We start from the raw sequence: 26,093 nt of genomic DNA, 5'->3' as shown, positions 1-26,093 counted from the left end.
AAACTAAAATAATAAAATCCATGAATATACAAGAGAACAGCTGTAGAATAACTGTCCACTGTAGTGACCACTATGCATGAAAGGGTTAATGTTTGTGCTTTTACTTTGGCTCATAAATAGCCTGTCTTGTCGTGGCTCAGATAATCCTGTGTTTTCCTACGGCCCCTGAATGCGTCAGCAGATGCGGGTCTTATTTGTTGTCTCCGGCAGGAGGGCGTTCCACTGAACAACACACACACATACACATACACACACACACACTGTGCGGAATTATGCCAGTGGACGGAGGCGCTGTTTCTTATTTAGATGCGGATACATTTTAGAAGGGTGTTTTTTTTTTTTTTTTTTTAATATTCGGGCCTTCCTTGATGTTCGTCTTCCTGGTGGTACCACTGCCGGGGGAAAGGCGACAGAGGAGGCCAGGCTCGAAGACATGGAGGCCAGCCCCGCCGTCCTTGCAGAGGGAGTGAGCTGTAGGACGGTAGGCTCTCACATTTCTACCAATGCGTAAAGAAACAATGAAGTAGCGCAGACAGGCTACAGTTATCTGCACATGGAAGCAAAAAAAAAAAAAAAAAACCTTTCCCTCCACATCGTCATCAGAATCATTTTTTATCCACGCATGCATTGATGGATGTGTTTTTCCTTTTATTTAACTCACTTTGCCACTGTCCGTGAATGCATCTTATCCGCCGTAGACTGTAATAACCATTACGCACTGAATATCCCTCATATCAGGGCAGTGTTTATGTCTCTGTTTATGTTTTTTTTTTTTTTTTCAGCAGCTAGTGGCCAACATGTCACAAACACACGCAGACGCCGTTTATATGTCAAACAGGACGCAAATAAGCATAAACATAACGGGACTTAAGCAGGAAACAGCTCTTCAGGAACACATGCACATGTCTTCGGTGATTTGTGGCAAAATCCTTCCCTTTGCAATCACATGACATAATAAGAAGAAAATACTTTACATCTGAATAATGACTGTTAAGACTCAGAGCAGGTTACCATCTCATTATGAGGTCTTTCTTATCATATATTTCTCAATAATAACATTTCAGAAACATCTCGTGATCAGCAGTTTATTTATTATTATGAACATGTGAGCCATAATTATGACAAATATTCACATTATTGTTGTTATATGAAAAACAAGCTACTATTATGCAGAAAAGTCATTAAATTATTCTTTTAAGTAGCAAAAGTAACTGTGATGCCATAAAATGATCTTATATTTTCCGTATTTCAGTGTTTTTCCCCTAAACTATCACCATGTCACAGAACACATGACCTTTAATGAGTCTGTTTTCAATGCAAAAAGAATTTCAGATGAAACTTTTTCATGCACCTGTTAGATTTACATACAAGGAAAAGATGATAAGTGGTAAATGATCAGTGCAGTGACTGAAATATAGGGGGATCTAATCTTATATTATTGTATTATTATATCGTCAGTTTCCTGATAAAACCTGCTATGTGACTTTTGGCAAATTTTACAGGAGAAATAAAAAACTGTTTATATAACAGGAAACTGTGAAATATGACCAAAAAAATATCTGTTCCTTTAATGTTGGTACTTATGATGGAATGTAAACAACTTTCACAGGAGACTGAAATTTGAAGCTATAATAGGGAAGATAGCAGGTTTTTATTCCCAACCAAAAATGTCACTTAGCAGGTTTTATCAGGAAGCTGAGGATATTTTCTTTACCACAGGAGCGGGTCACATTTTAATATGTTCCTGAAGCTTTTCCTTTTTTTAAATTTTCCTGTATTTAGTGCAAGTCAAATGTTATGAAATAGTCTTTTACCATTTTATTTTGACACATGCATGTTTCTTTACTTATATGCAGCAAACTTGGTCATTTAATATAAATGTACAAATATTGGTACAAAATAGTTCAACTCTATTTTCATGGTAAAATCCTCCCGTAGTAGCTATAACAGTTTTACACGAGAAGTATGGGAAAGTTTCAATCCTTCACATACTGATATGTGTTAGTGTTGAACCATTAGATGAATTTTCTATAGGGATTTAACCTGTATGTATGGAGTGAGTTGCCATGTTCGGCAAACCTGTTGAAAACACAAACTTCTAGTGATATAACCACATGAATTTCATCCAGAATCTACTGTCACTGCCTAAGTTGACAAATACTAAGCTTTTTGTACTTATATCTGTACATTTATATATCTGTTTGGTCAAAAAAAAAATCACCAAACAGTTGAACTATTTAATTTGTTGCAAATACACAATAGAAACATGCATGTGTGATTGAATTAGACTGGATCTCTCCAAACTTTTGACTTGCACTATAGCAAATGGTGTTTACTCTTCATGTGCATTACTATCATATGATAGTAATAGTCTGAGTGCTTTTATGGAAAAAGTAACAGATTTGTCTCATTGCATCCTGTCAAATATTTTCTGTTTTCTGTCTTCGTCTATGTCAGTAAAATGAATATCTTTGGTTTGTGGACCAAACAATATACATAATCACAATAACTGTGACAAAACATGTGAAGATGAAAAGACACAGTGTTATTATGATCGACTGACTTGAAGAAGAAAAATTGATGTTACCATAATACATTGTGTGTAAACAATGAGTTTTATAATTGATTCAGTGGGTGATACAGTCTGTGGATACATAGCATTGATGTGTTGGTGGTTTTGGTAGTCCTAAGTGTGTTCTGGTTCCTAACATATCCCTGGTACATAGTATCGATATTCATCTCGTTGCAATCAAAGAGGACTATCAGCAGTTTTCTTATTTCAAAAATGGTCTTCATACAGATTCATACACAATATAACTATTTGGGCCACAGCTTATGGTTTATTTAGATTTTGTAGCTTTTCCCATGTGTTAGTGGTTGCATAAAGTTGACAGAATACACAATAATATCATTAATCCCAATTATTTAAATGATTGTCATGAATTGTCAACTCATGTTTCATCATTGTGACAGGCGTAGATATTTGAAGCTGTTGTCTTTGGCTTTGGAGATATATTTTCATCATTTTCTCCCATATCAATAAATCAAGAAGTAATCATTACATGAATAAACAATGAAAATAATTGTTAATAGCAGCGCCACACCAGAGTTGAAGCAACATACATAACACTCTCCAGTGTTCTTTGGTATTGAGTCTATAGCTGGGGAACTCTACTGAACGCCATTCTTCTTGTGTTTTCAGGGGTGATTCTTTTTGGGTGTTGTCCCCCCTAGAATGGACCCCTCTCACATTGGTGGGGATATGTCGCCTTTGTATGTGCCAAGGAAGAGGAAGTCTACCCAATCACAACCAAAAAGCGGAGTGCCATGTCCAGGTAGAGTAAAAAGACATGAAATCAAACCTGTACTGCAGCAGGTTTTCATCATTATAACAGACAATCAGGTGGTTTATCTTTATTTATCAAGTTACTTTAATTAAATCCAAAATTTTCCAACAGTTCAGCAAATGCCAGAAAGAGCCTGTGATTTTAATGCAGTTGGATTCTCTAAGGTAAAACATAAATACACACTGTATGACTAGAGTATACATCCTGTTGCTGAATTCTGTCAAAGTATTTATGCACTTTATGCACACCACTGGATCTCAAGTTCTGAACTTGAATGTTTTAGAATGATAATCCTCACGCCCGAGATGCTCTAAAGATGAAAAGAACATATGGTAGAAAAAGGTAAGAGACTAAACTTTCTGTTCAGTTGAATTTGCTCAATACACAACACAATTAGTCCTCTTTCACAACAGACTTGTTCAAGTAACAGTGTTGAGGCTGCCTCGCAAACTAACATTACAACAAACTACAGCAGAATCATTGTATTGAGAGAAATCTAGTTAGAGTGATTAGAGTTACTTAGGCAATATATAGTCATTATAATTTTGTTTGTTTGTTTGTTTGTTTTGGGGGGGAGGTATTTTTTATAATTTTATTTTTTAAAGAAGGTTTTATACAGAAAAAAAAAAGTAAAATAAGAAAATTTAAAGAGGGGTGTGCATAACCACATAAATTACAATAACAATATACAGTTTATATTCTCATTATTATGAAGTACTTTGTGATTTTTCCTGAAGTAGTTTCCATATAGAATCCATCATGTCTGACTATCTGCCCATCATCGTTTTGCTACTGTTATTTTTATTCATTTATTTATTTTTTGTCAGACTCATGTCAACTATGTCTGTGAATTTTGATGCTTAAGGGTGTTAATGCAGATTTATTAGTGTTTTTATGCTTCCACTTGTTTCAGTTGTGTTGCTATAATAGTGTATTATTGTTATTTGATCAATCAGGTATGAGGACCTCCAAAGTGTTTCCATAGGAACGGTAGAATACCCATCCACCAGCTGCTCAGTGATGTTATCAGGTGGTCTAGCCAATGGGGCAGACTCAGGCTCAGTGGCTCCGCCCACTGCAAGGCTGCCCCCAAGAATGGTGACAAAAGATTCATGGCCCCAAAGCTCAGAGTCCAGAAGGGAGGCGTCCCAGCCCCAGGACCAGAGCTGGAACTCCAGCCGAGGCCCGAGCTCGGAGGCCTGGGAGCCCGGCCGAGAGCAAGGAGCGCAGGAGCCGGGGTGGAGCTCCAGCAGAGATCGAGCAGGACATTCAAGTCAAAATACGTGGATTCCAGGCCGGAACAGAGCTCGTACAGGACCAGATCAGACATGGATAACGGGCCAAGACCGAGGTTCAGAGCAGGCCTGGGCAGCCAGCAGAGAAAGAGGACACAATCAGACCTGGAACATGGGCGGGGATCCGGGAAGAGACCACCCCCCCTCTGGATCAGAGCAGGGATGGATCAGTGGGCGTGGCCAAGACCAGGCATGGAGCAACACAAGTAGAGACTCAGAGCACAGAGGACATGTCTGGAGACCAGGTAACCATTCATACTAACTGGATTATATGAATTAGTGGGACTCAACAAACCACCTCCCATGAGCAACTTTTAGAAATGTAATCTACACAGTTGTCATGTTTGTATTAGTGAAGTAAACTGTGCAACTGAAATTAAAATGAAACCAGAAGGAAAGACAGGAAAGAAAAGTCGCATCCCAATATTATGGGTGCAAGAACCTATTGAAACGATGAAGTATTGCAATAATATTTTTTATAAATTCTTAAAAACTTAGTGATTTCAATTGATACTTTACATGCTGTGGTTCTTTTTGTGTTGTGTTTAAATCAAATCACTAGATATTATAGTATTATAATCCATCTTTACCCATTTGACTCTTCAGAAGTTAACTTTAACTTCTGAAAACTGAAAAACTTTAACTTTAATCCACCACAAAACACCAGATTTCAGAAAACCTTTTTGACTTATATGCTCTTTCCAGTGATATTACTTTCTTAATGGCAGACCTTGTCATGAATGAGCAATGTGCATTTGAAATACAAATGCATGTTTAAATGCCTCATAGAAGAGAGAATTTTCCTCTTCCTGAAAAAAAAAATCTCACTATCACAGTCCTACAACACTAGAAATAAATAGTATATTTTAAAGGTCTGCAGTGGGCAATAAACATCATTAAGATGCAGGACTGAAAGGTAGAGAAAAGCCCTCCCACTCACTGCCATCAAAGTATACAACACCTCAGTTTGATGATTATTTCTTTCAGTTTTTTTTTTTATTTTATTGAATTGATTAAAAAAATGACTTTTCCCCTGGGAATCAATAAGGCTAATCTGTATCTGATGTGGTCAAAATATACAAATTAATCATATATACCATAAAGACTTGAACATGTAAAAAGTGCAGAGTGGAGATGGAGTGAAACCCACTTGTTAATAACTTTACACAACCAGCAGAGGGCAGTGGCTCCAGTGAATTACCAACCATTCTGATAGTAAGTCCTACACATAAGTCAAAGCAGGACCTTACTTATTTGGAGGACTTTCTCCTGCATGACCAGTTCTTAGATCGTCTCGAATTAGACATGATTCTCTTCCAGGTTCGGATGCAGCCAGTGTTGGGAGTCCTCAGAACAATCCAGAAGCCTCCACAGCTCCGCCCAGTGACGAGCAGAAACCGCTAGAATTTCCCACCAAGAAGGAGCCTCCCACCTACCCCCCTGGTGAGAGAGAGGGGAGATGTGGATCCAGGCTGGCCTCTCCATCATGTGTTGTTTTAAGTAAATTACATCTTAATGCGTTGGTCTCCTCAGGAAGCCAAGAGGAATGTTGGCAGCTCCAGATTGTGGCCAAAGGCAGAGTGACATGTCCGAAATGTAAAAGTGTGAGCAGAAAGACAGTGGAAGGGCTGAAGAAACACATGGAGAACTGTAGACTGGTGAGCACAAAGTGTTAGCATCTCTGATATCCAGTACTGATGTTAATCTGCAGATTGATGTGTTTTTCACAGTGCATGAATTGAACTGTTTTCTGGACAATTCTGATATTTTTAAAGAAATCTCTAAGGCTGTCAAATGTGAATTATTGACAGTCTCTATCCAAAAACTCAAAGTTCTGTATGTGTTGTAAGTTTTGTGTCTTAGTTTTTGTTTATACAAAAGACGCCAGATGGTTTTAGGTCAGTATTACTTAAAAGCCAATTAAAGCAACATCCTACCTGCATGCATATGTCCTAAATTCTACACGTGTGATAAGATAAACCCATATTGTGGTGCTCGACCTGCTTTGACTCAGCACAGCTTGGCTTGGTTCAGCCTACAGTGCATTGTGTTTCCAGTGCATTCAGAGGTCAAAGGTTAACTCACTTTATTATTCCTTTGGCTAAATGAGGTTTCTTCATTTTACCCAGCCCAATACACACAGGACACAGCTTTAACATTAGCTTTTAGCACATTATGAGCAGGGAGTTTCCATCAAAGGACCAATTTCAGCAATGCAGTGATGATGCAATGCATGATTCTGGATCACCCAGGCTGTGATCTGCATGATTTTAAATCATATTTATTTTTCTAGGGGCTTGGAGAAGATGGTAATAGAAATAGAGGTTTATAGTGTCTGGTCTTGCTCTTATTCAGTGGAAACACCTAAAAAGCTATGTTAAGGAAAAGCAGTTTTAGTTCTACATCAGATAAACTTACTGTGTCACAGCAACAAAGAACAAGAACAATATTTACAATAAAAATAATTGAAATGGTAAAACTAAAAAATTCTAAAAATGATAATAAATGGAAGAATAATAGAGGGTTTAAAGGAATCAGCTGTGGACGTTGAAAAAACTATTTCACAATAATACAGTTACACATGTGAATAATAGAAAAGCAAGGGAAATATTAGAGCAACTCCAAGGAAACCAAGGAAAAACTGTAACAGAGTTTTCCAAATCTCAATCATAATAGAATGAATCTCTGTGTGCAGCAACCTTTTACCTGTCAACACTGTGGGAAACAGCTCAAGTCTTCAACAGGAATGAAGTATCACATCATGGCAGACCACAGCCACTTGGTGAGAACTTTTAACACTCTTTCTGAACTTTTCATGTTTGATTTTTTTTTTTTTTTTTTTTTAAACTCTAAAACAATTCTTGCCGGTGTTTATGTTTTCACTCTTCACTGAGATCTGTATTTGGCTAATTTCTTAGCATTTCCTCTGCTAATAAACCTGCTTTTTGTTGTGTGGAGCCTATAGCGTAAATCCCATATAAAGTAAACATTCACTGGGGTGTTCTTTGTGTTGGATATTGGTTTTATTTCACCTTTTTGCTTGTTCTCAGCCTTCAGCAGATGATGCCAAGGACCTGGATGACCGGGCTATCAAAGACAAACTGCGTAAAATCCTGAAGAGACTTGGGAAATTAAAGTGCTCCAAAGAGGTAAAGTCTTCATTAGCCTTCATAAAGGTCCAATGTTGTGTTCTGTTCTGTTCTGTTCTGTTACGCTATGCTATGCTATGCTATGTTATGTTCTTTATGAGATTCACAGTAGCTATATCATCTGAGAACTTGCCTGTAGTCATGCTTGTGCGTGCTGTTATCAGTTGTCATAAATTACAATATATTAAAGCGGTGACAGAACACAGTTTTGAGCCCAGACTATTCCACGTGAAAAGGCTTGAAGATCAGATATTTAATTATCCGAGACAAGAGCTGATCACTCTTGGATGGTTTTGTTTTCATTTCAGGGTTGTAACGCTGCCTTCACCAGCATCATGGGCTACGTGTACCACATGAAGAAATGTGGAAAGGAGGAGTCTGAGCTGGAGAAGATGCTGCTGAATTGCTCTCATTGTGGGAAATCATACAAGTCCAAGGCTGGTCTTGAATACCACCTTAAATCAGAGCATGCTCCGGTGAGTCATGGTCGCCTATTTAGTCCTTGATAAACACTGATTAATATCAGTCAGCCTCATGACGTTCTCCTCTTCATCTTGTCCAGACACCACTGAAGACTGAGGAAGACGAGGTGCTCAAGGCCGAGAGGGAGGCGAACCCAGAGAGGACGGCTAGTGGGCGAGTGCAGAGGGCGTCGGCACAGGTAGCAAACTTTCACCTGGCCGAGATTGCAAACAACGAACTGCCCAAAGACTGGCCGAAGAGGAAGTTTCAGTCTGACCTGGTGCCTGATGATAAAAAGGCAAGAAAAGTTGAAGTTTATGTTGAATTCGTTGGCAGATACGAGGATAGTCTTGACTGTGTTTGACTAAAGGGGTGTTCTCAGGTTGTATAAAGGCCTGCAGACGGTGCTGACAGCTGCATTCATGTTTACCATGTATGAAAAGATCCCAGCAGCTACCTTTTGTCCCCATGATATTTTCATCTCCCAGACAACCACATGTAAAACCAGCATGATCCAACTAACATAAACACAACCTCAACCAGGGAATACAGCTTTACTGACATCCTCTTGTTTGTTCTGTTTTTCAGTTAAAATACGCCCGCCCTGGCCTGCCTGCCTTCAGCCAGGATGTGTTGAGGAAATGGAAAAATGAGGTGAAGCTTCAGAGGAAGGTCCACTGTCCCAACCAGGTACAAATAATATCTAATATCTTAAAAGAAAACTGGAGTGTCTAATTCGAGGGTCTTAGAATGTAATTGTGTATTCCTCAGGGCTGTGGCAGCACTTACACCAGTGTATCTGGACTTAAGGCCCATTTGGGACTCTGCACAAGGGTATATCACCTCTCCTCTGTTTCTCTCATCCTTCTTATTTTTTAATCTTGAATATTGTCCTTCATTATCATTTGGATTGAGCAGTAGTACACATGAGATCAAGTAGAAGTAAGGCAAATATGTTTCTTGTGCATGAAGGCTGTAGCACTGTTTTTTGTTCTTATTTACAAAAATATACTTTGTTTGTTTAATTCTGATAAGATAGAGGATTCAAACAGCCATCATGGTTTCTTACAAAAGATCCTTCCATTTGGTGATATTATCAAATCCACTCCATCTCAGGTAAATATATGTGATTTTCCATCTTTTTTATTGCATTTGATCACGTTTCAGGGGGACTTTGAAGCTGGAAAATACAGATGCCTGATCTGCAATAAAGAGTTTAACTCAGAGAGTGGTGTGAAATACCACATCAACTCTGTCCATTCACAGGTAATGTTTTTATGTGTTACTCTATGCAGATGACATTACATCTAACATACACTACAACAACCTATCTCATGTCATGTTTTTGTCTTTCGTCTTCTCCTGTCCCCAACAGGACTGGTTTGTGACAAACAAAAAAGCTTCCAAGAAGTTTGAGAAGTTCCTCAGAAACCAGCCTAAGGAGTTTCTTCATAACATGGACAAGCAGATCACAGATCAGTACCACCACCACCTCCAGCATTATCAGCATCATCATCACCACCACCACCACCATCAGCAGCACCAGCTCCATCAGCATCCCCTGCAGCCACTGCATCACCTCCAGCACCAGGCCCAGTTCCTCCATCCAGAGCACCAGAACCTTCCTCCGCAGATGGACACTCAGATCCAGCAGCCGATGATGCACTATACCCCTCTGGAGCCTCCTGCAGGGCCAGTGTGGGTGGACATGGACCGAAGAGAATTAGCGCCAATTGAAATGGAAATAGATGCTTCGGACCAACCAGGAGAGGACAGTAGTGAAGTTGTGGAGGTGAAGAGGAGAGAGAAGGGGGAGAGAGGAGGAGGAGAAGGAGAAGGGGAGAGGGGGAAGGTGGATGAAAGGCAGAAGGATTCTTTTGAATTCAGTTCTAATGGAGAAGCTGGTGTTGGTGCTGGTGGTGGGAGTGGGAATGGGTGTGGCGGCAGCAGCAGTAGTACCAGTAACAGCAGTAACACTGGCAGCTCATCCAGTGAATCAGAGGTGGAGCAGCAGGACCGGCTGAAACAGATGGACCAGTGGAACCTGAAAAGGCCAGATGACATGGAGGCTCACCCTGAGTCTGGAAAAGAACAGAGGAACACTTAAACATAGACTAATAACACTTGGGTGTTGTGCACCAGAGCTGATTTTAATGTAGATTTTATTAGAAATAGAGGATTCAGTATGTGCATCATCCACAGGTCCAACAGGTGAGCATGACGCCACGGACCTAAAACCTCTAGAGCTGGAGGCACCAACAGGGTTTACGTCTGGTCTTAAGCTAAGTCACTCATATCTTCCAACTTAGACATACATTATCATCAGTTGCACCACTAGGTTTAAGCCTCATTCTTCCAAAAACAGAGCTGAATTTACATGCCTATGTGGTATAAATCAAAATGTGGGCTGTTAAATGATTTTTGTCAACACAACTTGGCATAGTAAAAACATTTGCTTGCAACAATGAGTTTGTAACAACTCATGGAAAAAACAAATGTTCACTTCATAAATTATTGCACATTGCAGTGGTTTTCACAAAATATACTGGAGTTGCGCTTTTGGTTGCAGCATTTTCAACAAGCTGAAGCTTTTTCATCATCTTTTTGGGGTTAGTGTCAAAAGACCGTTCATCCATTAACCCTGCTAGAAAAAAAACATGGATGAGTTTATTTAGTTGACTTTTGACATAAGCCGTGTTCATTAGACTGTAAGATAAACATGATGAGATTTTTACTGTGTTTGCATGACTTTTTAGTCTAAGATGAGAATAAACCAGAACACTAGTCTAATTTAATATTTGGTTAGTTTAATTTAGCTTGGCTGTCATGAGTAAGAATTGTTTTTGTTAATTATTATGTAATAAATCACAATCTGTTTTCATCTTGAAGGGCAACTCGTGCATTTTCTAATAACAATAGCAATATGCAACCTTTCATTACAAAATTGCAGCATCCAAGCTGGTTGTTATTACTTGCTGAAATTAAAATGTGTTACATTTTCAGTATTTGTACACAGTGTGTTGTTACACACCTCATGCATAGACTTTACAATGTGTAGATTTTCAGGTAAGAGACTTATTCGGGACAGAACCAAAGCAAATGTGCACAGGATATAAACATATTTTGGCCATATGATAATTTGAAATGTGAATGAAACAAAGTAAAGATGATCTGTTTGAATAAATGAATTAATGATAGGATTTCTTATTTCACTATAGGTGGAAATTAGAGATTATACATACTAGTACATAAGTAAGAGGTTGTTGACAGTGAGACAATAGATAGACAATAGTCACTGTCACATGGTCACAAATACAAGCCCAGGTGTAGTCTGGACTTGGTGTAAGTCCAGTTGGTGCAACCAGCTCCCGACGTTTTGGAGGTTGAGAAAGCTTTTCATTTGATGTTTGACTGATATCCTCACAACGTCAGCATAGTTACGAAACCTTATACACTTTTAATTTAGATGCTCTTTCTCTGTCTTCAAATGGTTGTCAGTGTATAGCCCTGAGAAATGTAGTGTAACGTGTGTTTATCTTTGAAATGTGTCTTATTCTTTTAACACGTTTGATAAGCCCTTCTTGTCTCTCATGTTTACCTAAAAGGGAAAAAATACTTAAAGGAGAGGATGAAGTATAGTATTTTGTTAGACTTGTCTAAGTGCTCTCTCTCTGAACATATTTTGTGCCTCTTAAGTATGATATATATATATATATATATATATATATAATCACTTCATTCTACTCATCGCCTGGTCTCATTTTTACATTCAGCACATCAGCCTAAATCATAGTACACATTCTCCTCATTCTCTTCTTGTCTTCACCTCATGATCATTTGTATTTGAACTAAATTTAATTGTGCAGGCTAACAAAACAATGAATTCTCAGCAATACAAATGAGGTGATAATAGTTCATATCCAACAGTAGTAGCAGTAAGTAGCAGTTTATCATTCTGATAAATACACCCCTGTTTTCTTTTTAACCCTCAAAGACCTGAACAGCCACCAGTGACCAAAAGCATCTACTGATCAAAAAAGGTTAACTTAATCCTATCAACACGCTTAAATAGTTCAGACAAAAAGCAACTTATCACCTTTTCAGTAGAGTCATATGTGTCTTTTTTTGGATGTTCAGAGACCTCGTAAACATGGTCATCTTCTGCAGATTGTTGATAGATGTTTTTATGTTTAGTTAATGATATATATTGCAGAAACAAATCAATTTCTCTTCAGTTGTCACCGTTTTGATGTAATAACCTTTTACTTTAGTCTGAGCTCTTATTAACGTTGACATATTCGGTAGGAAAATACCTGATTTCTACTGAAAAATGTAAAATGCAGCGGATAATGATATAATAAATGGTGATCAATTACTTAGGAAAGGTTGAATGTAGAGGTAAAAAAAACTCATTCAGAAGTTTTGGTCTTAATGGGTTAAAGCATCATTTCCATTCATGTCTGTGCATCAAAACATATTTATCATACGTCTTTGCCTGCAACTTCACTGTGATAACAAAAACTCCCATAAGTCTCTAGTCCTGTCGTTTGTCCGCAGAGAAACATTTTCAGCACACGACTCAATCAAAAGCCCAAAATTATTTCCATTATTAATGTTATTTGATTTTAGATGTTCAAGCGAGCCATGGCTTAACATCTCCCCCTTCATCCATCAGTCCTAGCTATACTTAGCTGTAAGAATCAACCTGTTAAAGTGTTAGTCTTTGTGATTAGCGTCCAAATGAAATGGAAACAAATATAATTCCTTTAAAGATGGCATCACTTGCCACATATGAACTTAATCCTCTTGATTGTGAATTTCCAAGAAAAAGAAACAAGCCTACAGATCCATTTAAAACTTTTTTTTTTTCTTTTTTCAATTTTATTTGACAAAAATTAAACTAGATTTTTGACAGTTTTAGGTGAAAGGTCAGAATAAGGTACTGTTTCCCTGCTATGAAAACGAACTTTCATGCTCAGCTTTCTATTTGAAATAATCCAAGTAGGATGGGTTTTACATGACAAAAGCACAAGGTAAAATCTGAAATACAGCCGTTATTGATCACAAAAAACAACTTTGGCCAATAAATGTGACTATATGATGCTGAGGGGAAAAAATGGGTTTGTCAATCATATTTCAGAGCAGACAAATGGTCCAGAGTGTATTTATTAATGATCACATGAACAGAGTAATGTTGTTTTCACACAGCAGATTTTTACTGCCAGTATGTGTTAAAATTCCAAGAGTTTATGAGGAATATTGGTGGGGTTTTTTTTTTTCTTTAAAACCAGCCCTGTTTTTCTCATTCTCATGGAATATAATACCCAATAGCATGTAACCTAAAGTTTATGTACTCTGCATTTTGTATCTACTATTGTGATGTATGGTTATGGATGGTTGTCAGTTGTTTGTCACATCGGAACTCGATTTGTTTTGGATTAGTTTTGTACGACTCTTTTATATTAGAGGAGTTTTTTTCCCCCACTGTTTACTTCTGTTGAATTCAGTTTGTCTTGTTATCACTTTTATTTAATGTCAGTGTGATTGCCCTTTAATCTGTTAAATAGTCAACAAATTGTATATATATATATGCTGACAGAAATATGTTCTTTATCTGTTCAAAGTGCTTTACCCTCCGTTAATCTCCATCAGATGCCTTCTAGAAAAAACAGCCTGTTTTTTTTTTTTTTTAATAATTAAGGACATGGGAAGTATTTCATGAAGCTTCTGTTTTTATTCATTTAACATGCAGTGATCTTCTTATGAGTAAATTATTTACAGTCATTAATTTGGTATTTACTTGTGGCTTAGTTTTAAAACTGTGAGCAGGACAACTGTGTGTTTTTGGTTTTTTTTCACAAAGACGCCTTACTCAAACGTTTTCTAATTTTTTAACTAGAATAATATTGCAGTTTCTCTGTGTTGGAGAAAGTATTCAGACTCTCTACTTCAAAGTGATACCTGAAAATAAAATGAAATACTTGGAGGTACTCACTACAATACAACACTAAAAAGTAAATGTCTCATGAGCTCAGAAAAAGAGGTTTCAACTTTGTCTTGATGCACTTTCCAGCAAATCAGTAAGATTTACAGAGTTTAAAAATTCATGGGAAGGAATGCTTCTAGGACCCAAAAAAAGAGTTGTTTGAGGAAAAAAGGATTCATAAAGTAGATGACGAACAGGAAGAAAACTCCAAGGCACCTTAAGCATTAAAATACCTTTATTCTCATGGCATGGTCATATTTGGCCTTAAAACACACTTCAATGTGTTTTTGTTTCATGCCTTCATCAGGCAGTCAAACACTTGATTTAAAGACAGTACCTTGGAGGTTTCTTCCTGTATGTCATCTAGTTTATAGAGTTTATTTAAATTAAGTAGTAGGACAATCTGAAATTCAATCTTTAAAAAATGTATTTAGTTAACTGTTATTTAACCAGGTATGTTACTTAAGAACTGATTCTCATTTTCAATGACAACCTTGACATGTAGAGACAAACACAATCACTCTTACATTCACACCCAGGGGCAATTTAGATTAACCGATTAACCTATCAGTGCATGTGTTTGGATGGTGTGAGGAAGCTGGAGTACACAGAGAGAATCCACACAAACATGGGGAGAACATGCAAACTCCACAGAAATAGGTGTTGGTCCTGGTGTTGGCATCGAACTCAGGACCTTCTTGCTGTGAGGGGACCACTGTGCCGCCCAAAAACAAAAAAAAAAAAAAACATGATATCCTTCAGTTTGTGACAAACTTTTAAAACTAGAGGGAGGTGAAACCTGTATCTGAAATATAACTAAAGCTCTGAGACTAATGCACTGCAGTTAAAAAGTACAATATAACTGCCTTTTGAGATGCAGTGGATACAAGTCAGAGAAAAATGAGGGGGGGACTCTAGTAAAAAGTACATTTACCTCATTGTTATTCTTAACAGAACTTAGATTAAAGTTGAAATACTCCCCATGTCCTCTTATGCTTGTGACCAAATTGTTATTGTCATACATGCACTTTGAACAGTGTAATGCTCAGCATTAAGACATTTCATTAATGTTTTCACAAATCATACTTTAATAGACTTTTCTGTGCCTCAGAACCTCTTTTAACACTTACATAACGTTTATCTTTATACCATACCCCTGTCTCAGTTTATCCCATGTTGCATTGGATGGATTATTTTTTACTTAAACTAATTTTCACTGTGATAAAACATTTTTTCAGTGCTCTGACCCTTGTCTTTCTTTTGTCTCTTAATCTGTTTCTTTTAATGCTGAAGCACAATTATGTAATGTGAAAGTCAAATTAGGACATTCTCCTAGTAATATTTTTATTTTGTTTTAATGAATTTAGCTTTTACTGTTGATCATAAAACAAAAAGACATTCATTTTTTCAGTCACAACTTTTGATTATGGTCCATCTGGATAAAAAAAAAAAAGTAACTTTTGACTTTAACATAACCTCATCAATACTTGGACTTGTGTTTCAGAATAATTGGTGAAAAGTCAAATTACAGGTACAACTTTAATTTTCTGATCCTTTGCCTAACATTTCTGCTACTGGCTTCACCTGACATAATGCAAGAAAGTAAGACATTAAAGCAGATTTTCACATTAACCCAGGAAATCTCACATTCCCTTTCTGAAGGGAGATTTCTGATTGAAATTCCATAACCTTGGGCCTGATCTGTATTGATTGCATTACAACTTTTCTTTTAGAGTTATGTGCTGATATTTAATAGCAGTGTTCTGACAAGAATCTAAAGTTTATCTTATGGTGATTTTCACTCCTTGTCTATAAATAATTGTGTGTGTGTGTGTGTGTGTGTGTGTGTGTGTGTGTGTGTGTGTGTGTGTGTGTGTGTGTGTGTGTGTGTGTGTGTGTGTGTGTGTGTGTAAACTAAACATGAGATAGTCTGTAAGTGCACTTTGAGTTTTTTATCATGAAGGTACCTGGATGGAAATTCCAACAAGTCAAATGTATGCTATGCACTCCATGTACCATAAAGAAACTGGGTCTCTTATGTGTTTACATTCTTCATTTTGAGGAACATCATGTCAGAGTGACTATAAATGGCATTATGATGTATAATGGCATTATCTCAGCCAAATTACAGTAAAAAAAATCTGTGTATTGAGTGCTTTTTTTAGGAGTTACGTGCTGCTATGTCACAGTACCAGTGGTGTTATGACAAGAAATAATAAGAAAATAATAATACAAAAGAAAACCAAATATATAAAAGAAAACACAAGAGTAAATCTTGCCGATACAGTATGTGTGTGGGATTAGAAGATAGTCTAATATTTATTGCCTCACACTATATTTTTACTTGTCTGCTGATGTCTGTTTTTTTTCTTAAAAAAAGAAATACATTTTCACCAAAAGTAATGAATAAAAATAAATTACAATGCTGAAAATGAAGTGTTTCATGATAAAAGTTTCCCAAAGCAGGTTCCCCAGACCTGAGTTTAAAGCACAAACAAAACCCAGCCACATACTGGTTTCCTCTCACCATTATAAGGTTTAGATGAATCAGTGAAGCCATTCTGGGCACAACGTAAATCAAACTGAAGTAAAATCAATGTAGAGCGCATCAGTGGGAACTAAATGACTTCACTGTTGTTGGTATTCATTGGCAGGTTTTGTTTTTTAAGATTTTTGGTGCCTTATTGCTCATTATCTGCTCGAGCTTTCCACATTTTTATAAAAGTATATGTAATCATAGTCCAAAATGATGTAATCTTATAAAAAAAATACTGTGAAAAGTTTGAATGAGACAGATAACCTTAAATTCTCTTTGGGTATGACTTTAAAATTCAAAATGCACAACTGCAACTATATCAAACTTTATTAAAACACATAACAGGTCTAATATTAATGAACAAACAAACAATAAAACAGGCATACTGTGTAAGAAACGACACACACACACACACACACACACCATCCCCCACTTTGTTGAGTTTATTTATTACTATATTCCCTCTCTTCATCACCCATTTTCCACTCATTGTTTTGGTTATGTAAACAATCAGGACTTGTGCAGTCAATTTATTTATTCTTACCAACAGCCCGCTTCAGTCATTATTACTTTATATATTCTACATAGTCCTTTCGCTGTCACACTGTTATTTTTGTATGATGTGTGTGTATATTTATGTTTGTTAGCTATCTTGTCTGTAACCTGGTTAATTGTGCTGTTGCATATCATAACCAGTAGGCTCTTATAAAAGACATTTTACTCTCAATGAGTCTTTAAATCAATATTTTTCAACCTTGGGGTCGGGACCCCACGTGGGGTCGCCTGGAATTCAAATGGGGCTGCCTGAAATTTCTCGTAATTGATTAAAAAAATAATAATAATAAAAATTAAAACTTACTAATAAAAAATATATGGTGAGTTGAGAGAGACAATCACAATACATAAAAGACATGACAAACTCTGAAACTGAAGCACTGTGGTACTGTTTATCTTTCAAATGTTCATTGTGGTCGGTTTCAGATGCTGCAGCTCTTTCATAATTAATAGTTTCAGTTATTGTTTGTTCAGCATTAATTGTCAGCCTTGTAAATACAAGCTGGACTGACTGTACATATCCTGACCAAGGAAAATAAAATTCTAACTTTGTGAGTGAACTCAACTTGGCTGTTCTTCCTCTGTCCATGATGATACACATCATATAGCCTAAATGTTGTCTAAAATTAATGTTTATTTGCAACATAGTATAGCAAAACTATTACATTTTAACATCACAAATTTCTGGCGACCCATTCAAAACAGAGACTTTTTTTTTTTGCTAAAATTAATTTGTTTTTGATAATTTAATAGTTTGCTTGGTATACTATGTTGAAAATAAATATTAATTTTAGACGACATTTAGGCTATATAATGTATATTATTATGGACGAAGGCAGAAAAGCCAGGTGTAGATTACTGCACAAAGTGAGAATTTTATTTTCCTTGGTCACAATATGTACAGTCAGTCCAGCTTGGATTTACAAGGCTGACAACTAATACTGAACAAACAAGAACTCAAACTATGAATTATGAAAGAGCTGCAGCATCTGAAACTGACCACAATGAACATTTGACAGATAAACAGTACCACAGTGCTTCAGTTTCAGCTTCAGTTTTTCATGTCTTTTATCTATTGCAATTGCCTCTGTCAACTCACCATAAATTTTTTATTAGTAATTTTTTTTAATCAATTACTAGAAATTTCAGGCGACCCCATTTGAATTCCAGGCGACCCCACGTGGGGTCCCAACCCCAAGGTTGAAAAATACTGTCTTAGCTGATGCTACTAAGTATATTTCCATCCAAAAAGTAAAACTATATTTTATTTGTATTTGTATATCAATGGAAAAAAAATCTAATGCTGATATCATTTTTTATGTCATTTAAATATAAAAAAATGGCTTGCACCTTTCACATCAATCTTGGACAAAATCGTAAAATCTATTGTAAGCAGAGCATTGAACCATGCCTGCATAGTTGCATATTTTTAGGGTTTGCATGGTTTGTGACATTGAAGTGGTGGGGCCCAAAAGTTTTTTTTTTTTGTTGTTGTTGTTTTTCTTTCTGTTTTGGAGGCACCCCTGTTCCCAGAAATAGCCTGACACCCAGGTCATAACCTGAGTCCAGCAGCAGCAGGAGCACTCAAGTCCTGCTGCTCATAACCAGTGCAGTCCCACTTTGGACCCACAGGGGACGGTGTAGACCACCATGCTCGTACAGTATCATGGCGGTCTGATGTAAGGAAGAATTGAAGTTTCATTTTATTGAATCACTACAAACAACGCAGGTGGTGTTTATTTACTGCTGGCTGCGAAAGAATAAAGTTTCGGCTTGTATACCAGGGGAGTCCGCGCAGGTATGGTGGATTTCTCCAGGTTCGTATAGTATGGGATTCGATCTCGAGTGACCTGATCCTAGCAAACCGGAATCGGTACAAGGCGCTTCAGCCTTCGCCACCGGGGAAGAAGCCAATGTCTCACGCAGGGTGAGTTTATAAAAATAACAGCACTAGTTTGTTAAACCATGTGAGACACAGGTTGATTTTAATAGTTTATAACGGATACTTCAGGACAGTGTAAGCTCTTAAGCCACTTTAGCTTGCTAGCTTTAGCTGTGCACTGTTAGCATAATAGCATGGCTGAGCAAGATGTAAGTCGCTGGGAAAACAAATGAAGTTACAGGAGTTTAACAGTGTATTAACTTGCGAAATTGGACGTTTAATGTTTGCGAACTGTGCCGAATTAATGAATGAATCTTAGTTTTAAGAACTTTTGTGTTATGGTTTATCTAATAGCCGTGTACCGTTAACAATACGGATGAGTCATATAAAACTGACTTATTATTACATCAGGTGTGGTTTGCCATGTGTCTGTACCATCCGGTCAAAAGTTCACAGCTTCCTTTAACCATTTTCTGTAAACTTCACCCGTGTGATTTAGGATTAATCCCAAAATACTTCCTCAAATTGGTTCACCTCTTCTACTGTCAGTAGCTCCGAAAAATCCAGACTAGCTGAAACGATCAACCGATTAGTCGATGAAATACTTTGTTTCTGTCAGTGGTGAAAACTGGTGAAGGAGGACCTGCAGGTAGTGGTTGTGAAAGGAGACAGGGTCAGGGACACAGCCGAATGTAGCAGCATGTTTTACATTGTAATATTTGTATTTAATTAACATTACTTTGTTGAACTTTGATATTAAAATTAGGGTCCGTGCACAATTATCCATTCGCACTGAACTAAAAGTAGAGTGGTTAGTGGTAACAAATCTGCACATTTATTTCTGAATATTTTTCACTAGTCAATGCAGTTTTTTAATATGAAAAGTGACCTATTTACCACAACCTGAAGTTGCATGTTAGCATTATATCACAAATAAAAATGTATAAATCCATTGGTACATGTTGCATGCACTGACAGTGATTATAAAGATACAGAGATACTGGAATTTTAAACATTTTCCCATGATACTCAGCATTTTTCAACACTTCATAATATCTAAGCTACTGGGTCTGTGACATTAAAGTGTTAAAGCTTGGTATTCAGCCCAAGAAAATCATTCTCTTTAGATTTTTTTGTCTTTTGGTTTTGTGTGAATAGGTGAACAGGCGGAGTGAGGGTATACTTGCTCCACACATGAGGAGCCATCTGATAAAACGACTGCCACTCAAGAACCTCAGAGCCTATGGATGCCACCGACTCTGAACAAGGTTTATTTCAACAACTATTATTAGATCTCTGTTGATTTAGATGAGCTTTTACATAGAATGTATGTAATATAAGGTCCAAAAGCACCTGGAGTCACTAGTTGGTAGTAAGTTAGGTGTCCATAAATACAGAGTCCCTTTATATTAATAACATTCAATTCAGCTTTATTTATCCTTGAGTGCCATTTCAAAAGGCAGAGAGAGCACGTTATTGCACATAGACACAAGACATCTAAAAGACATATAAACATATATCATAAAGTGCTCATATATTTACACAATAGAGATTTGTATTTAATTCATATCCAGAACTACTGGCCAGTAATTACACCATTGATTGGTTTGTGAATTAATACTGTTTCATTTGTTAATTATTATGATAATGTTAAAGCAGCGTATTACATACGTCACCAATTTTTCATCAAATCTGTAAAACCCAAGTGATAGCCTGAATCACTTCACTCACGGTGAACAACTTTGAGGTTGACATCACAAGCAGTCCGTTTGTTTACACCAAACCAAAACCAAACCATCACTCTGGCCTTTTCAGAATTCCATGCAGCAGCAGGAAACAATGAAGCTGTTTCCGTGTTTGTTGCTGCTGTGGCCATACTGCGGCTGCGTGGAATTCCCATTCCCACAATGCACTTCGCAACACAATTTCCAAAAAGGCCCAAGTGACATATTGATTTGGTATGTAAACAAACGGACTGCTTGTGATAGAGTCAACTTCGAAGTGGCTCACCATGAAGGAAGTGATACAGGTGCATAATCGCGGGAAAACTCAGGGATTTGCGATATGTAGGCTATCATTTGGGTTTTACAGACTTGATGAAAAATTGGTGACGGACGTCATACGCTGCTGCAATGTCAGTATATTTAACATAGTTATATTGAGCTAAAGACAAGTATTTGATGACAAAATTGAACACAATCCTGACTTTAGTAACTTGCGAAGTGAAAAATTGGTCCCTGATATGCCTGATAAACTGCTTTAATCACAGTAAAGTTGCAGTATGTAGAATTGTAGATGTGGGTTTTTATCTGTTTATGGATTAATAACATTTATATAGATTAATTCAAATGCTAATACTCTCCTGCAGGGCAAGAGAAGCCATCAGAGCAGTCTTTGGATTTAACGCTCAGTTCAAGAGGAAGGCAACGTAAAGCAAATTCCAAATATAGTGACTATGAAGTTGATTTTGGTTTAAGTAGTGAAAACTCCAACAAGAAACGAGGTAGAAAGAGTTCAGGAGAAGAGCCAACTTCAATCAAGACTCCAGCCAAGCGTAGAGGACCTAAAATACCACAGGAAGAAAGTTGATGGAGAACCAGAACCATCAGACACAGTACCTCAAGACTGTGTTGAAAAAAATCTCAAGAAAACACCTAAAAAGACAGTGAGAGGCAGGAAGACTCCCTCCAAAAGAACTCCAGCCAAAAAGTCTCCCACCAAAGATGGGGATGTTCCAGCAGCAGAAGGTGAAGGTGTTGGGACGGTGCAGCAGGAGAACGGACCCCAAGCCAAAGAGGAAGTATGTGAGGAAGCGAACTGTACAGCAAGTGGAACTGGTTACAAACCCAGCATGTGAGATAGTCCGGCAGAAAGCTCCGATTCAGCCTGAAGAGGAGATAGGAGCAGGTGGCCGTCCCAAGAGAGGTGCTGCTAAAGCGTAAGTCACATCATCTCTCATATCATTTACTGTGAGATTTGACATTAAGGTCACTTTACTCACTCAGTTCAAGGATCAGATCAAAAAGGTTTCTTGTTGTTAAATGTTCATTTTTCAGTTCAGATAGAGAAGATATGACAACATCTGTGAAGGACTGGAATTTCCTCAGCTTGTTGTCACCTTTATAAAACAAATTAAATGAATAATGAATGAAATAAAATACTCTTCTACTCTGCATCCTTACTACTTTTCATTCCTCTATGGTGCCAAAATACACATGCAAGAAGTAGTGGATTTACATTTACTAAACTCAGGTATCAAATGCAATCCAGAGATTTTCAGCGACATCAGATAATACCCATTTGGACATTCAGGAGGCTCGTAATTAACGTGGAACTGCGTCATTTTCTGCACACCTGATTCACCAGTAAAACCCATGTAGTGTGACAAATGACAGTGGTTTTAGACATTTGTTTTTATATTGAGTTAATGATATGTTTCACTGAAAAAGTCCCTTTTTTCCTTTTTTTCCCCTGTTTTGAACATCTATGTAATTATAGTAAATATAGGAAAATACTGGACTTTCAATGGCACTGATAAATACTGATGATAATATTATTACAAGTAACATTTTCTAAATGAAAAATTACTCATTAGATGTAGAGAAAAAAAAAATTGGAAGTTGTCACAACAGTAGTTCTCGGTCTTGAAAGGTTCACAGAAATAGTTATAAATAAGGTTAAATCAAGTGCTCCAATGTTGTAGCTGGGATTTCTGACCACAAAACAGTGCTTATGTAACATGCAATCACAGTACAGTGGAGTATTCAGCTCCATATACCTAATAATATCAGAGCACTGCAGATTCCAGTTACATTATTTCTTAGTCTGTTGACCTGGGGAAGTCTGCATCAGTTGGTGAGTAGAGACAGTCATGACAGGGATAAGTATCCATATGAAGCTGTGCTGATTTTTAAATGCTTGAAATAGTCAATGAATAGTCACTGAAACACATCCAAATTGTTTTTTTTCTTGATTATGTTTAAAAAAAAAAAAAAAAAAAAAGGAACATATCACTTGGTCTTCCTATTGAAAAACTGAATGTGGGACTCAAAGTGTAACAACAGATAAAAGCTGTAATATGTAATGTGTTAAGAATCAGTGGATAAAAGAAAAGGTTCTGAAGACCAAATGTTAATCAGCACAAACTCAGCATCTTAATAACACTCAAACTGAGCAACTTTTTCATTTAAAAAAAAAAAGTGTAAAAATGTTAAAAAATCATTTCTCCAGGGCACTGAGGTACTTCCACACTTTAGCTCAAGAAGTGTTCAACCAGCCAGGTGATGAGCCAGACTCCCAGCCAGCCACCAATGGTGAAGCCGTCAACACTGAATCAGAAGCGCATCAAGGTTCTGCAAAGAAAACTCCCAAAGGAAGCAAAGGTCCAGGTGGGGATGCTTTTCTGTGTCAAGTTCTGCTTATTTATTTATTATTTTTTATATTTTATTTTGCACTTTTCAGTTATGTAAAACACAAAAACAAAGGCTCAGATGTGTGTAACAACTAATTAATTAACTAGCCAGTCCTAATTCAAAGAAAGAAAGAGGGGCAGAGGCAGAGGACAGTCATGGTATACAGATATATCCTTGGTCCAATTTCTCTTCCTCCAAGTATGCAAGAACGGAGTCTAACTTGAAAAAGTGTTCACAGAACAGGCCCTCAAAGACCTGAACTTTTCCATCTGTGTTAATGACAACATATCATATTCTGTGTCAAGTTAACAGGTGTAATAATGTAGGCAACCAATAACATTGTTTCTTTTTCTTTTTTTTTCCAAGTCACACACCTAAATAGTTTTTATCTGTAAAGACAACATCAGAAGCTGATCTTCACACACAGTCATCATTTGTTTTATCATTTATTTAATATGTACATGGCACTAATTTACTTTTTTTTTTTTTTTTTTTTACTAATTTACAAGTTAATGGTCTGTCTACATCTTAATCTAGTGGTGGCTAAACATGTCACCACACTGAAAACATTTTTGAAGGGGACTTTTGTCCCCCAAAATATTTCTTACAGTTTTTTCAGTGGTAGCAATCCAAGTTTTGGGAAGGAAGTGCATGTTTTAAAACTCAGAAGAATTTTATTTAAAGTATATTCCTGAAGTGTGGATGTATATTGCAGCATACACTGAATAATTCTGCTCTTTATTTCAACAGGGCGACGAGGCCGTAAAAGGAAAAATCCTGAATTTAACAGTGAGGCCGAAGCAGATGAAGACTTTGTGCCAGATGCTGAAGAAGAAGAAGATGTGGAGGAGGTGGAAGAAGTAGATGAGTTAGAGGATTCAGACCTGGACTTGGAACTGGGAAAGCTGGAAGGAGCCCTGCAGCTTTTCGTGTTGAGAAGTGTTAGTAGAGTTCTTATCTCACTTTGATCTCTTGAAGTGAGGTTTGGTGAGAAAGTGGGACACAAATGGTATTTCAGTGGCATTCCACAGTTAGAATACATCAGTTAGATTCCCACTTACTTCACATTTCATGAAAAAAACTCCAAAATAACATATCCACTTGTTCAGAATGATATTAAAATGTGAACACATGGCAACACTGCTTTCCAAGAGTAATTTAACATGGAATTGTATCCTACGTTACTTTTCTTCTGCTATTACATAGTGTCGTAAATGATAAAAATCATTTATTAATATGTGTGAAAGTTTACTCTAAAGGGGTCATATTTTGCTAAACCCACTTTTATTAGTCTTTGGTACATTTATTTGTGTGTTTAGACCCTAACAGTTCAAAAACTTTGAATTTGAACCCTCCAGGTGCTGGAAAGCTATCTTTATATTCATTTGGGCAAAAATCAAGTGAATTTCTACAACCCGTTTAATTCCTGCTTAATTTGTTACATCTTTAACCAGTTCGTCACAACATTTGCACATATAAGGTCAAGACCGTCCAACAAACATTTCTCTGAGTACGCCATAATTGTTTGCCAGCAGCAGTGGTTGTTGTAAAAACTGAAATATGTCCAAACTTCAAGCCAATTACCTAAATGTTCAGTTCTTGGTTCTATTAATGAACACAAAGTGGTTGAACGGGACAGAGCAGCCCGGCCAACAGCCTGAGGGGGTGGGGCGTGAAGTGGCTCATTTGCCATTTAAAGGGCCAGCGCTCAAAACGACCTTTCTGGGTCATTACTCAGAAATAGGGTTGAAGATGGACCTGTGGAGTTGAATTAATGAAGAATTCAGACCCAAGCATAGCATTTTCAGTTTAAGCAACCACAGGGAAATGTTTTAAAAATGTATAATTCCATTTAAAAAGCTAAATATCACTCCTTTAAGGTTAAGGTCAAGTTTATTCATATTGCACATTACAACACGCGAAGTGCCCAAGTGCTGTACAAGGATATAGGTAAAAATACAAGATTTAATAAAACTAATAAAAATATATAGATATAGAAGATAAGATATACCAAAACTGATAACACAGATACACAATATATGGGATCAATAGTATCTAAAATACAACCAGAAGATAAAACGAATAAGTCACACACTTATATTAAAAAGTGCAAATACTTTAAGTCAATTTTAACATTTCTCAAGCGTTAAAACAGCTGATCAGCCTTAAGCCCATCTAGTTTGTCTCACCTGCAGATGCACTCAGCTGCCCTAGACCCCAACGGACTCACCAGCACCTGCATGAAGACTGTTGTGATTACACTGTGACGAACAAAAAGTTGTAAGAGCTATACTTCCTCCTGCTGTCTGCTTGTGGCTGGCTGTAACTCATGATGCAAGAAAACGGATGCAAGGAAACAACTTTTTTTTTTGTAACTATATTTTATTAGTTTTAAAAGAACGACAACAAAAAGAAAACACAACAACCTAAATAAGTCTGGTAGCACAATCTTATCAATTATTTGCTTAT

General features: G+C 37.0%; 2 protein-coding genes across 2 annotated transcripts in view; both read left to right on the top strand.

Moving 5' to 3' along the window:
• Positions 1-206: 206 nt before the first annotated feature.
• znf512 (zinc finger protein 512) lies at positions 207-15,479 on the top strand. The gene is made up of 15 exons (XM_030128044.1): positions 207-481; positions 3,203-3,335; positions 3,459-3,511; positions 3,631-3,689; positions 4,304-4,887; positions 5,963-6,085; positions 6,176-6,300; positions 7,338-7,424; positions 7,693-7,791; positions 8,100-8,267; positions 8,354-8,551; positions 8,842-8,943; positions 9,025-9,087; positions 9,421-9,519; positions 9,629-15,479. The coding sequence occupies exons 2-15, from the start codon at positions 3,236-3,238 to the stop codon at positions 10,358-10,360; spliced, it is 2,592 nt and encodes an 863-aa protein (XP_029983904.1). The 5' UTR covers positions 207-481; positions 3,203-3,235; the 3' UTR covers positions 10,361-15,479.
• Positions 15,480-18,974: 3,495 nt separating this feature from the next.
• Positions 18,975-26,093, top strand: part of gtf3c2 (general transcription factor IIIC, polypeptide 2, beta) — a 34,618-nt gene continuing 27,499 nt past the window's right edge. The window contains 8 exon segments of the mRNA XM_030128883.1: positions 18,975-19,257; positions 20,371-20,480; positions 21,581-21,796; positions 21,837-21,967; positions 22,002-22,150; positions 23,443-23,600; positions 24,375-24,611; positions 25,871-25,904. Of these exon segments, the coding sequence (XP_029984743.1) occupies positions 20,456-20,480; positions 21,581-21,796; positions 21,837-21,967; positions 22,002-22,150; positions 23,443-23,600; positions 24,375-24,611; positions 25,871-25,904 (950 nt within the window). The 5' untranslated portion in view covers positions 18,975-19,257; positions 20,371-20,455.

This window comes from Sphaeramia orbicularis, chromosome 24 (assembly GCF_902148855.1).
Source record: "Sphaeramia orbicularis chromosome 24, fSphaOr1.1, whole genome shotgun sequence".
Taxonomy (NCBI): Eukaryota; Metazoa; Chordata; class Actinopteri; order Kurtiformes; family Apogonidae; genus Sphaeramia; species Sphaeramia orbicularis.
Note: the sequence above shows the minus strand (reverse complement) of the source record. Positions and strands in the feature narration are given on the sequence as shown.